Source organism: Carcharhinus amblyrhynchos, unplaced genomic scaffold (assembly GCF_965287045.1).
Source record: "Carcharhinus amblyrhynchos unplaced genomic scaffold, sCarAmb.v2.hapA scaffold_474, whole genome shotgun sequence".
Classification (NCBI taxonomy): domain Eukaryota; kingdom Metazoa; phylum Chordata; class Chondrichthyes; order Carcharhiniformes; family Carcharhinidae; genus Carcharhinus; species Carcharhinus amblyrhynchos.
In genome coordinates, this window is record NW_027650214.1 from 45562 (window position 1) to 59630 (window position 14069).

The 14069-nt window shown below is 48.3% G+C and overlaps 1 protein-coding gene and 1 non-coding gene across 2 annotated transcripts in view; one reads left to right on the plus strand and one right to left on the minus strand.

Annotated features, from left to right (window-relative positions):
* The window catches only part of LOC145339458 (sodium/potassium-transporting ATPase subunit alpha-2), a 76545-nt gene that overhangs the window by 42597 nt on the left and 19879 nt on the right, over positions 1–14069 (plus strand). Inside the window, exons 7-14 of the mRNA XM_080183928.1 lie at positions 4055–4172; positions 5549–5817; positions 5914–6112; positions 9721–9830; positions 10667–10801; positions 11752–11944; positions 12785–12960; positions 13042–13178. Coding sequence (XP_080040054.1) covers positions 4055–4172; positions 5549–5817; positions 5914–6112; positions 9721–9830; positions 10667–10801; positions 11752–11944; positions 12785–12960; positions 13042–13178 — 1337 coding nt within the window. The remainder of the gene's footprint in view (positions 1–4054; positions 4173–5548; positions 5818–5913; positions 6113–9720; positions 9831–10666; positions 10802–11751; positions 11945–12784; positions 12961–13041; positions 13179–14069) is intronic.
* Positions 1662–1749, minus strand: trnay-gua (transfer RNA tyrosine (anticodon GUA)). The gene is given in 2 exon segments: positions 1662–1697; positions 1713–1749. It is a non-coding gene; the product is annotated as a tRNA-Tyr (tRNA).

The following is a 14069-nucleotide window of genomic DNA, read 5'->3' on the forward strand; positions in this document are numbered from 1 at the left end:
AGAGAGAGAGAACGACAGACAGAGAAAGAGAGAGGGAGCGACAGAGAGAGAGAGAGCGATGGACAGAGAGAGCAGCAGACTGAGAGAGAGAGGAGAGAGCGACAGACAGAGAGAGAGAGTGACAGACAGAGAGAGAGCAACAGACAGAGAGAGAGCGACAGACAGAAAGAGAGAGCGCAATAGACAGAGATAGAGAGTGACAGACAGAGAGAGAGAGAGCGACAGACAGAGAAAGAGCGACAGACAGAGAGAAAGAGAGAGTGACAGAGAGAAAGAGGGAGAGCGACAGTCAGAGAGAGAGAGCGACAGAGAGAGAGCGAGAGAGAGTGATAGACAGAGAGAGAGAGCGACAGACCGAGAAAGAGAGCGACAGACTGAGAGAGAGAGAGAGCGACAGATTAAGAGAGAGACAGAGCGACAGACTGAGAGAGACAGAGCAACAGACTGAGAGAGAGAGAGCGACAGACAGAGAGAGAGAGAGCGACAGACAGGAGTGACAGAGAGAGCAAAAGAGAGAGGGCGTGACGTAATGAGAGAGAGTGGGAATTAGATGGAGAGGCTGTGAGATGAAGGGACAGAGTGACATAGAGAAGAGGACAGAACAGGAAGGACAGAAAGAGGGAGGGACAGAGAGAAAGAGAGTGACAGACAGGGAATAGAAGACACAGAGAGACTCTCCCAAGACTGCCTATAAATATTAACACAATCCCAGACAAAACCAGTAAATATTAACACACTCCCAGAGACCCCCTGTAAATATTAACACACTCCCAGAGACCCCCTGTAAATATTAACACACTCCCAGAGACCCCCTGTAAATATTAACATATCCACGGAGACCCCCTTCAAATATTAACACACTCCCAGGGTCCCATGTAATATTAACACACTCCTGGACACCCCTCTGAATATTAACACACTCCCGGAAACCCCGTGTAACTATTAACACACTCCCAGAGACCCCTGTAAATACTGTAAGAAGTCTCCCAACACCAGGTTAAAGTCCGACAGGTTTATTTGGTAACAAACGCCACTAGCTTTCAGAGCGCTGCTCCTTCGTCAGGTGAGTGGGGAGTTCTGATCAGAAACAGGGCATGTAAAGACACACTCAGTTTACAGAATATTAATGTGAGTCTTTAAGCTAGTCAAGTCTTAAAGGTGCAGACAATGTGAGTGGAGATAGCATTAAACACAGGTTAAAGAGATGTGTGTTGTCTCCAGACAGGACAATAAGTGAGATGTTGCAAGCCCAGGCAAGTCATGGGGATTACAAATAGTGTGACATGAACCCAAGATCCAACCGGGTTATTAAAACACCCTGGATTCTCCCGTGAATATTAATACACTCCCGGAGACTCCATGTAAATATTAACACACTCCCAAAGTCCCCTGTAAATATTAACACAGCCCCGGAGACTCCATGTAAATATTAACACACTCTCGGAGGCCCCCTGTAAATATTAACACAGTCCTGGGTCTCCTGTGAATATTAACACACTCCCGGAGATCCCTTATAAATATTAACACACTCCAGGACAACCCCCACCGAAAATGTTCACACATTCCCGGAGACTGCCTTTAAATATTAACACCCTCCCGGGGTCTCCCTCAATATTAACCCAGTCGTGGAGACCCCTGTAAATATTAACACACTCTGGGCTTCTTTCAAGCCGGGATTGAACCAGCGACGTAAGGGTGTCAGGTTGAATCATTTACAGCCCTCTGCTCTACCAGCTGAGCTATCGAAGGGGAGCACCTAGACCCCCCTTTAAATGTTAACACACTCCTGGGGACCCGCTGTAAATATTAACACACTCCTGAAAACCTCCTGTAAATATTAACACACTCCCGGGGACCTCCAGTAAATATTAACACAATCCCAGGGTCTTCCCTAAATAGTAACACATTCCCAGAGACCCCTGTAAATAATAACACACTCCTGGACACCCCCTGTAAATATTAACACACTTCCGGAGACCCCCTGTAAATATTAACACACTCCTGGAGACCGCCCCCCCCCCCCCCCCCGCCCCCGTAAATATTAACACACTCCTGGAGATCCCCCCCTGTAAATGTTTACACACTCCTGGAGACTCCCCTGTAAATATTAACACACTCCTGGAGATCCCCCTGTAAATATTAACACACTCCTGGAGACCGCCCCCCCCCCGCCCCCGTAAATATTAACACACTCCTGGAGATCCCCCCCTGTAAATGTTTACACACTCCCGGAGACCCCCCTGTAAATATTAACACGCTCCTGGAGATCCCTCTGTAAATATTAACACACTCCCGGAGACCCCCCTGTAAATATTAACACGCTCCTGGAGATCCCTCTGTAAATATTAACACACTCCTGGAGACTCCCCTGTAAATGTTTACATACTCCTGGAGACCCCCCTGTAAATATTAACACACTCCTGGAGATCCCCCTGTAAATATTAACACACTCCTGGAGACCGCCCCCCCCCCGCCCCCGTAAATATTAACACACTCCTGGAGATCCCCCCCTGTAAATGTTTACACACTCCCGGAGACCCCCCTGTAAATATTAACACGCTCCTGGAGATCCCTCTGTAAATATTAACACACTCCTGGAGACTCCCCTGTAAATGTTTACATACTCCTGGAGACCCCCCTGTAAATATTAACACACTCCTGGAGACCCCCCTGTAAATATTAACACACTCCTGGAGACCCCCCTGTAAATATTAACACACTCCTGGAGACCCCCCTGTAAATATTAACAGACTCCTGGAGACCCCCCTGTAAATATTAACACACTCCTGGAGAAATCTCTGAATATTAACACACATCCAGGGACCCCTCTGTAAATATTAACACACTTCTGGGGACTCCTTGTAAATAATAACACACTTCTGGAGATCCACTGTAAATATTAACACACTCCCAGGGTCTTCCCTAAATATTAACACACTCCTGGAGACCGCCGTACACATTAAAACACTCACGGAGACCCCTCTGTAAATATTAACATGCTCCTCCCAGCGTCTCCCCTAAATATTTACACACTCCAGGAGACCCACTGTGAATATTAATACTCTCCCCTGGAGACCCCCTGTGAATATTAACACATCCTGGAGACTCCCTGTGAATATCAACACATCCTGGAGACCCCCTGTAAATATCAACACATCCTGGAGACCCCCTGTAAATATCAACACATCCTGGAGACCCCCTGTAAATATCAACACATCCTGGAGACCCCCTGTAAATATTAACACACTCAAAGAGATACCCTGTAAATACTAACACACTCCGGAGACCTGCTTTAAATATTAACACACTCCTGGAGACCCCCTGTAAATATTAGCACTCTCCTGGAGACTCCATGTAAATATTAACACCCTCCCGGGGTTCCCCTAAATATTAAAACACTCCCAGAGATCCCTATAAATGTTAACATACTCCTGGAGACCCCTGTAAATATTAACACACTCCCAAAGACCCCCAGTAAATATTAACACATTCCTGGATATCCATTGTAAACATTAACACACTCTTGGAGACCCCCAGTAAATATTAACACATTCTGGGAGACCCCTGTAAATATTAACACACTCCCACAGACCCCTGTAAATATTAATACACTCCCGGAGACTCCATGTAAATATTAACACACTCCCGGAGACTCCATGTAAATATTAACACACTCCTGGAGACTCCATGTAAATATTAACACAGTCCTGGGGTCTCCACTAAATATTAAAACACTCCCAGAGATCCCTGTAAATGTTAACACACTCCCGGAGACCCCTGTAGGTACTAACACACTCCCGGAGACCCGCTTTAAATATTAACACACTCCCGGAGACCCACACTAAATATTAACACACTCCCGGAGACCCACGGTAAATATTAATACACTCCCGGAGACCCACACTAAATATTAATACACTCTCCGAGACCCACACTAAATATTAACACACTCCCGGAGACCCACACTAAATATTAACACACTCCCGGTGTCCCCTTGTAAATACTAACACACTCCCTGTAAATGTTAACAGGTTTGTTTATATTAATCCTACAGGTTGATAATTCCTCTCTCACGGGGGAGTCCGAGCCACAGACTCGATCTCCGGAATTTACAAACGAAAATCCTTTGGAGACGCGAAATATTGCTTTTTTCTCAACAAATTGTGTAGAAGGTAATACACACACAACACAAGAACACAAGCAATAGAAGCAGGAGTGGGCCACCAGGCCCTTCAAGCCTGCTCTGCCATTCAGTACAATCCTGGCTGGTCATTGGCAGACTCAACTCCTTTTCGGTGCCTTTTCCCATAGCCCATGATTCCTCGATTTATCAAATATTTATCCACCTCCACTTTAAATGATTCTAATGATCGCGACTCCACCACCCTTTGCACAGAGAATTCCAGATATTCACCACCCTCTGCAAGAAGAAATTTCTATGCACTTCAATTTTAAATGAGCAGCTCTTTACCTTGGAGCAATGTCCCCTTCTTCAAGACTCTCTCACTCGTGAAAACATCTCAGCGTCTATCCTGTCAATCCCCATCAGGATCCAATATGTTTGAATAAAGTCACCCCTCACTCCAAGGAATACAGACCCAGACTATTTAGCCTATCTTCCAGGACAGCCCCCTCATCCTAAAAATTAGCCTGGTGAATCTCCTTGGACTGCCTCCAGTGTCACTATATCCTTTGTAAGGTAAGGGGACCAAAATGGTACATAATATTCCAGGTGAGGCCTCACCAACACCCTGTATAATTACAACAAAACCTCTCTATTTTTAAACTCAAACCCCTAAGGACATAAGTGAACCCGGTGTGTATTTCTGACAATCAATAAAGGTTTCTTGATCATCTTAATTGCAGATATTTTTTATTGAATTCAAATTTCACCATCCTTCATGGGATTCAAACCCAGGCCCCTAGAACATTAGCTGAGTTTCTGGATTAATAGTCCAGTAATTATACCACTAGGCCATTGCCTCCCCAGTGGCTTTTACTTTATGCACTAGTCTTTTATGTGGAACCTTGTCAAATGCATTTTGGAAATCTAAATACATTACATCTATAGGTTCCCCTCAATCTATTCTGTCTGTTACATCCTCAAATAACTCGAGCAAATTTGTCAAATATGATTTGTCTTTCATGAAACCATGTTAACGAAGTTTGATTATATTCAGCCTTCCTAAATGATTAGCTATTTCCTCTTTGATTATTGATTCCAGCATCTTGCCAGTAATAGATTTTAAACTAACTGGTCTATTGTTCTCTACCTTCTCCCTTTCTGAACAAGAACATCATTATTATTCTGCATTCATTTAACCCTGTGCTGTGCCTATCCTGGGAGTGTTTCATGGGGACAATGTAGAGGGAGCTTTTCTCTATCACACCCCTTGCTGTACCTGTCCTGGGAGTGTTTGATGGGGACAGTGTAGTGGGAGCTTTACTCTGTATCTAACCCCATGCTGTACCTGTCCTGGGAGTGTCTGATGGGGACAGTGTAGAGGGAGTTTTACTCTGTACCTAACCCTGTGCTGTGTCTCCATAGGTACTGCCCGGGGATTGGTGATCTTCACAGGGGATCGAACTGTCATGGGGCGTATTGCGACCTTGGCCTCAGGGTTGGAAGTAGGTCAGACCCCCATCTCCCTGGAGATTGAGCATTTCATCCACATTATCACTGGTGTGGCTGTGTTCCTCGGTGTCTCCTTCTTTGTTCTGTCGCTGATCCTTGGCTACACCTGGCTCGAGGCGGTCATCTTCCTGATTGGTATCATTGTGGCCAATGTCCCCGAGGGTCTTCTCGCCACTGTCACAGTGAGTTTCGCTGACCTTTCACCCTGTGTGGATGGCCACGTGACAATTTTGGCATTGACTGACTGTGCTGTCTCTCTCTCTCTCTCTCTCTCTAAGGTCTGCCTCACTCTAACTGCTAAGCGCATGGCTCGCAAAAACTGCTTGGTGAAGAATCTGGAGGCAGTGGAGACCCTGGGCTCCACCTCAACCATCTGCTCAGACAAGACTGGCACCCTGACCCAGAACCGCATGACTGTTGCCCACATGTGGTTCGACAACCAAGTTCACGAGGCTGACACAACAGAGGATCAATCCGGTATTACACGTGGGAGAGAGCGAATGGGCGAGAGTGTACGGGGGAGAAAATAGTGTGTGTGTTTGTGTAGGTGTGTTTGTGTGTGTGTGTGTGTGTATGTGTAGGGGTGTGTGTGTGTATGTGTAGGGGTGTGTGTGTGTGTATGTGTAGGGGTGTGTGTGTGTGTATGTGTAGGGGTGTGTGTGTGAGTGTGTAGGGGTGTGTGTGTGTGAGTGTGTGTGTGTGTGTGTGAGTGAGTGTGTGTGTGTGTGAGTGTGTATGTGTGTGTGTGTGTGTGTCGGGGTGTGTGTGTGTGTGTTGGGGAGTGTGTGTGTGTGTGTGTATGTGTGTGTATGTGTGTCTGTAGTTAAGGACAGTAATCTTCATTAATGTATTTCTGTGAGGGGCTTTATGGAACTGATATCAAGGTGTCTGTCTTCAGGCAGCCTCATTTCATGGTCTCAAGGCTATGGAAAGCCTGAAGTGTTAATCAGAGTTGTTACATTTCAAAACACAAACACCGCCCCCCCCTGCCCCCCCCCCCATTCATATTGAACTAAAGGTACAAACATCCCCTTTTCCCTCACAAATAAAAGACACATTTTATGATCCTATTGCCTCCAATATAGCCACTGATCCCAATCATCAACGGCCGTTTGGTGTGCTGGTCAATCTTACCACATACATAGATAGGATACAAAGACTGGGCAGAGAAGTGGCAGATAGACTTCAACCCGGATAAATGTGTAGTGGTCCATTTTGGCAGGATCAAATGATATGTAGGAGTGTAATATCAAGGGTAAGACTCTTAGCAGTATAGACGATCAGAAGGACCTTGCGTCCAGGTCTATAGGACTCTTAAGTTGGCCTCACAGGTACAGGATGTGGTTAAGAAGGCTATGGTGTACTGGCCTTCATCAATCGAGGGATTGAGTTTAGGAGTCAGGAGATAATGCTGCAGCTTTATAAGACCTTTGTCAGACTCCTCTTGGAGTACTGTGCTCAGTTCTGGTCGCCTCATTACAGGAAGGATGTAGAAGCCATTGAAAGGGTGCAGTGGAGATTTACAAGGATGTTGCCTGGATTGGGTGGCATGCCTTATGAGGATAGGTTGAGGGAGCTCGGTCTTTTCTCCTTAGAGAGACGAAGGATGAGAGGTGACCTGATAGAAGTGTATAAGATGTTGAGAGGTGTAAATCGAGTGGATTCTCAGAGAATTTTTCCAAGGGCTGGAATGATTGCTACGAGAGGACACAGGTTTAAGGTGCTGGGGAATAGATACAGAGGAGATGTCAGGGGTAAGTTTTGCACTCAGAGGATGGTGGGTGAGTGGAATCGGCTGCCGACAGTGGTGGTGGAGGCGAATTCGTTAGGGTCTTTTAAGAGACTTCTGGATGAGTACATGGAACTTAATAGAATTGAGGGTTATAGGTAAGCCTAGTAGGTATGGATATCATCGGCGCAACTTGTGGGCCGAAGGGCCTGTTTGTGCTATAGTTTTTCTATGTTCTGTGTTCTAATTCGCAGCTGCCTAAGTGCTGTGAAGCAACAGGTTTGCAGTTGCAGTGTAAGACCTGCAGTTACGCTTGTAGGTCTGGTTGAATTTTTTCAACTCCTGCTTTGAGTTGCCAAACTGAAATTCTGGGTCTCTCTTTCCTCTTGGTACTTTTGTGTTGCCCCTGAAATTTGTTTGTATTGACTTTGCACAGCTTTGTTCATTGAAGACTCCAGTTTCTTGTGCATTTTGAAAGGTATACACTCAGTTGGAATCTTGTCCTCAGTTAAAGTTTATTTATTAGTCACAAGTATGCTTAGATTCACACTGCAATGAAGTTACTGTAAAAATCCCCCAGTTGCCACACTCTGGGGCCTGTTCGGGTACACCAAGGGAGAATTTAGCATGGCTAATGCACCTAACCAGCACATCTTCAGACTGTGGGAGGAAGCCAGAGCACCCGGAGGAAACCCACGCAGACACAGGGAGAATGTGCAAACTCCACACAGACAATAACCCAAGCCGGGAATTGAATCCAGGTCTCTAGCACTGAGAGTCAGCAGTGCTAACCACTATAGAATCATAGAAAAACTACAGCACAAACAGGCCCTTCAGTCCACAAATTGCGCCGATGATATCCCTACCTACTAGTTTTACCTATAACCCTCAATCCTATTAAGTCCCATGTACTCATCCAGAAGTCTCTGAAAAGGCCCTATCGAGTTTGCCTCCACCATCACCGATGGCAGCTGATTCCACTCACCCACCGCCCTCTGAGTGAAAAACTTACCCTGACATCTCCTCTGTACCTACTCCCCAGCACCTTCAACCTGTGTCCTCTTGTGGCAGCCATTTCCGCCCTGGGGAAAAGGCTCTGGTAGTCCATCCGATCAATACCTCTCATCATCTTATACACCTCCATCAGGTCCCCTCTCATCCTTCGTCTCTCTAGGGGGAAAAGATCAAACTATGCCACCGTGCTGTCCTCAACTCTTCCAGTTCAGCTCTGATGTGAATATTTTCCTGTGGAACATGGAATTTTTACCTTCCACTCGTGCATTTCATTGCAACTGATAAAGTTGGCACCCGTCTCACTGTTTGCTGGAATATTGTCTCCCTTTTTCCGGGGGTCTTTGTTTCTCTTTGTTCTTTTCAGCAGCTGTTCGCAGATTTTGAGCCTTGCTGCGTTCCTCAGTTCTCTGTGTCTTCTCCGCTCCTGCTGGTGTCAACAATCAATATTTTTGCCTCTCTCTCCTGCCACCATGGCGCAAGGGCAGCAGTCTTCACTAATTCCTGTTTCTGTGAGGGGCTTTATTGGAATGACCAAGATATTGCTACCCCCCCACGCCCCCCCCCCCACCCAACCCCCGCCACCTTCCCCTCCCTGAGGCAGACCCCATGTGGCCTGGTCATGTGACAACACAAAGCCTGACTATTCAGTCAGACTGGTTGCATTTTAAAATACAAATAGGGTGGAACGGTGGCCATGATATTTTGGATGGTAGGGTTGGGATTTCCCAAGACTCCAAACATATTCTCACTGATACTGCCTGGCCTAAAGCTACTTAACTCACCAATGAGGACTCTCCACCCTGCACTGAGAGGAAGATCCCCTTCGGAGAACTGACCAGGGGGGATGAAGTAGGGGCAGGGTGGAGGAAACTCCCACAAGGTGGTTAAATTCCTTTTTGGGGGGGAGTTAAAATTCAGTCCAGCGTATGTCTGTCAGTGTTAGAATTCGTGTTTCAGTGCACGTGTTTTTGTTTGTAAGTGTGTGCATACATGAGAGCCTGTGGGAGTGCATGAGAACCATGTGGGAGGATTTGCGTGAGTCATTGTGTGAGAGCGCACATGTATTTGTGAGTGGAGAGCGTGTGTGTGTGTGTGCGTGTGTGTGTGTGTGTGTGTGCGTGTGTGTGTGTGTGTGTGTGTGGTCCAACTAAATGGGTGCAGAGTTCTGGTCTCCATATCCCCCAGTTAGACCGTACTCGGGGCAGTAACAGCAGGACTGGTGTTTGTTTACTTGGTTGGAGAATTTCAGGGATCACACTGTGCGAACAGCTGGATGTGAAGCTATGAGATGGGCTGCCCAGACACTCCGGCTGCCTGTAACCTATTCTCTCCACTCTTCCAGGCACAGCCTTTGATAAGACATCACCAACGTGGGCTGCTCTCTCACGGATTGCTGCCCTCTGTAACAGGGCAGTGTTTCGACCTGGACAGGAAAACATCTCCATCTCCAAGGTGAAGGATGGAAGTGAAGGGAGGAGGGATTGACGGGAAGAAGGGCAGGTGGCACGGGTGGTAGCAGTGGGTCTATCTGTCTCTCTTGTTGTCCATCACTCTCTCCCTGTCCCTCTCTCCTTCCATCTCTTCATCGCTTTTTCTCTCCAACTGCCTTTCTCTCTGTCTCATTCTGTCTGCCTCCCTTGCTTTTTCTCTCTCTCGCCATCTCGCTCCCCGTCTCTGGCTCCCCACCTCTCTCTCCATTTCTCTCTCTCTCCATCTCGCTCTCTTTCTCCCTCTTTTGCTCTCTCTCTGTCTCTCTATATCTCTCTCTCTCTCTCCATCTCTCTCTTTCTCTGTGACTCTTTCTGACACTCTCTCCCTCTGTCTCACTCTGTCTCACTGTCTCACTCTGTCTCACTCCGTCTCTCTGTCTCTGTCTCTCATTCTTCCTCTGTCTCTCTCTCTATCTCGCTTTCTCTCTCCATCAAGCTCCCTCTTTCTATCACGCTGTCCCTCTCTCTTTATCCCTCTTTTCATCTCTCCGTCAATCTATCTTTTTTCTCTCATCTGTCACTTTTCATCTCTCCATTGCTCTTTTCTCATTCTCCATCTCTTCTCTCCTTCTGACTCTCACTCTCTCCAACTCTTGCTCTCTCTCTCTCCCTCTCCATCACCCTCTCTCCATCTCTCTCTTTCTCTCTCACCATCTCCCTCTCGTTCTCTGTGTCGCTCTTTCTCACACCCTATCATTTTTCTCTCTATCTCTCCCTCTCTCGTTCTCTCTGTCTCTCTGTGAAGCTGGGTAATGAAAGGTTTATGAATTAAACTCTCTGGTTCTCTCCCCGTTTCAGCGGGAAACAGCCGGAGATGCCTCCGAGTCAGCGCTACTCAAGTGCATTGAGCTGTCCTGTGGGAGTGTTCGCGAGATGAGAGAGAAGAGTCCCAAAGTGACCGAGATCCCCTTCAACTCCACCAACAAATACCAGGTTGGTGATTGAATCCTGCGCCGTGCACACGGTGCCCAGAGAACAGGCCTCAGGACCGGGGAAAGTTCACAGGCAGTCAGTCCACTCTGCTCACACTCTGTCTCGGTGTGTCTGTCCATCTCTCTCTTCCTCTCTCATCTTGTCTCCGTCTCTTCCTCTGTCTCTTTCTCTCTCTCTCTCTATCTATCTCTTCTGGTCTCTCTCTCCCTCTGAATCTTTAGTCCCTTTCCCTCTGTTTCTCTCTTTCTCTTTGTTTCTCTCTCTCTCTCTGTCTCTCACTCTGTGTGTGTGTGTGTGTGTGTGTGTGTCTCACCTCTCTCTCTGTTTGTCACTCTCTCCCTCTCACTCTCTCTCTGTCACTCACTCTGTCTCTGTCTCTCCTTCTCTCTGTCTGTCACACTGTGTGTGTGCCTCTCCTCTCTCTCCCTCTATCACTCTCTCTCTCTGTCACTCTCTCTCTCCTCTGTCTCCCTCTGTGTCTCTCTCCCTCTCTCATTCCCTCTCTCTGTCTCTGTCTCTCTCTCTCTCTGTCCCTCTCTCTCTGTCTCTCTCTCTCTCTCTCTTTGTGTCTTTCAGCACAGATTAGAGGTGATGCAGCAAGTGACGGAAGGGGTCAGGGAGTAAGGCTGAGGATCAGTGTGGGAATGGGGCATGAGGACATGGTCCCACAGTCCCACTTTAAGGGTGTCAGGAGGGGCAGGGAAGAGAACAGGGGGGAGAGGAAGAGGGGTGTGGATGGGGAAGGGGAGGAGTGAGTGCAGGGGAGGAGGTGAGGGGAAGGGAGGGGGGTAAGTGGGGGGCTGGATGGGGGAAGTGAAGGGAAAGGGGCAAGAGGAAGGGCGGGTAAGTGGGAGGTGGGTGGGGGAAGGACTGTGGAGGGGAGGAGGGAGGGAGTGTAACTGAAGTACTGTATGCCTCTCACTTACTGCCCCCCCCACAACCCCCTGCAGCTGTCCATCCACTTGGCGGGCAGTGGCGAGGAGAGATCCCACCTGCTGGTGATGAAGGGGGCCCCGGAACGAATCCTGGATCGCTGCTCCAACATTCTCCTCCATGGCAAGGAAACCCCGCTTGACGCTGAGATGAAAGAGGCCTTCCAGAATGCTTACCTCGAACTCGGGGGGCTCGGGGAACGTGTACTGGGTGAGTGAGGAGTGAGTGTGGCATCTTACTGTGCACATATGTCTGTGTGGCTAACACAATGCAACATACTGGGAGGGGGATGTTTGCTTCCCATTGGAAAAGCAAGGTCCCAGCAAACATCCCCCTCTCATTGGGGTCGCCAGGGCATTGGGAGCTGAAGAGAGCACATGGGAATGATGGGCAATCTGGGATCTTACTGTGCACACGCAGCCTCAGAAACCACCCCAGTGATGTAAACCCTCTCTCTTTCTCTGCCCACGTTCTGTCTCTCTTCCTTCTCCCTGTATCTCTCTCTCTCTCTTCCCCTCACTCTCTCTCTCTCCCATCCCCTACTCTTTCTGATCCTTCCATTTCTCTCATTCCCACCTTTCACACACACCTACTTCTTCTCATCAACCTCTCACTCATCCTGTCTCTCTGTCCCTCTCTCTCTCCCCCCTTACTAACCTCCTCTCCCTCTCCTTCATCTGCACCCCCCTCTGCTCTCCCTCACTTGCTTCCTCCCCCTCTATCTCCTGTCGCTTTCCCCCTCCCGCTCTCTCTTCCTTTCCTCCCTCCCTCCTTCACTCTTCTCCTCTCTCCCACCCCCTCTCTCCCATGACCCTCTATCTTCTTCTATCCCCCTTTCCCTCTCCCTCTCTCTCTTCCTATCTCCCTCCACCTCTCACACTCCCTCCCTCTCTCTCTATATCTCTCCCCCTGCCTCCCTCTCTTTCTCCCTCTCTCCCCCCCTCTGTCTCTCCCTCTCTTCCCCCCCCCCAACTCTCTTTCTCTTTCTCTCCCCTTCCCTCCCTCTCTCCCTCCCTCCCTCCCTCCCTCTGTGTCCCGCTGCCTCTCCAGGATTCTGCCACAGCACTCTCCCAGTTGAGCAGTTCCCCCCCGGTTACAGTTTCGATACAGATGATCTCAACTTCCCCACGGAGAATCTCTGCTTCGTTGGCCTCATGTCGATGATAGACCCCCCAAGGGCGGCTGTTCCAGACGCTGTGGGCAAGTGTCGAAGTGCAGGCATTAAGGTAAGCGAGTCCTGAGATTGGTGAGGTAGGGTGGGGGTGAAAGGTCAGAGGGCTTCAATTTGTCATCCAATCTTACCCCAGGTCATCATGGTGACAGGGGATCATCCAATCACAGCCAAGGCCATCGCAAAAGGAGTTGGCATCATCTCGGAGGGCAACGAGACTGTGGAGGACATCGCCCAGCGGTTAAACATACCCATCAGCCAGGTTAACCCCAGGTATGAGCTGGGAAAATGACAAAGACAGAATAAAGCTCCCTCGACACTGTCCCCATCAAACACAGTAAGAAGTCTCACAACACCAGTTTATTTGATAGTAAACCCACAAACTTTCGGGGTTTGCCCCTTCATCAGGTGACTGGAGAACTCTAGTCTCAAACAGACCATATAACAGCACACACAGTTTACAGAATATTGATTAGAATGCGAGTCTTTTCAACTAACCTGCTATTCAAATCTTAAAGATGCCGACAATGTGAGTGGAGATAGCATCAGGCACGGGCTAAAGAGATGTGTATTGTCTCCAGACAGGACAGTAAGTGAGATTTTACAAACCCAGGCAAGTCATGAGGGTTACAGATAGTGCAACATGAACCCAAGATCCCTGTTGAGACCGTCCTCATGTGTGTGGAACTTGGCTATCAGTCTCTGCTCAGCGACTCTGTGCTGTCGTGTGTCGTGAAGGCCGCCTTGGAGAATGCTTACCCGAAGATCAGGGGCTGAACGCCCGTGACTGCTGAAGTGTTCGCCAACAGGAAGGGAACAGTCTTGCGTGGTGATTGTTGAGCGATGTTCATTCATCCGTTGATGTAGCGTCTGCATGGTCTCCCCAATGTACCATGCTTCGGGACATCCTTTCCTGCAGTGTAATAGGTAGACAACGTTGGCCGAGTTGCAAGAGTATGTACCGTGTACCTGGTGGATGGTGTTCTCATGTGAGATGATGTCATCTGTATCGATGATCTGGCATGTCTTGCAGAGGTTGCTGTGACAGGGTTGTGTGGTGTTGTGGTCACTCTTCTCCTGAAGGCTGGGTAGTTTGCTGTGGACAATGGGCTGTTTGAGGTTGTGCGGTTGTTTGAAGGCAAGAAGTTGGCCTTGGCGAGATGT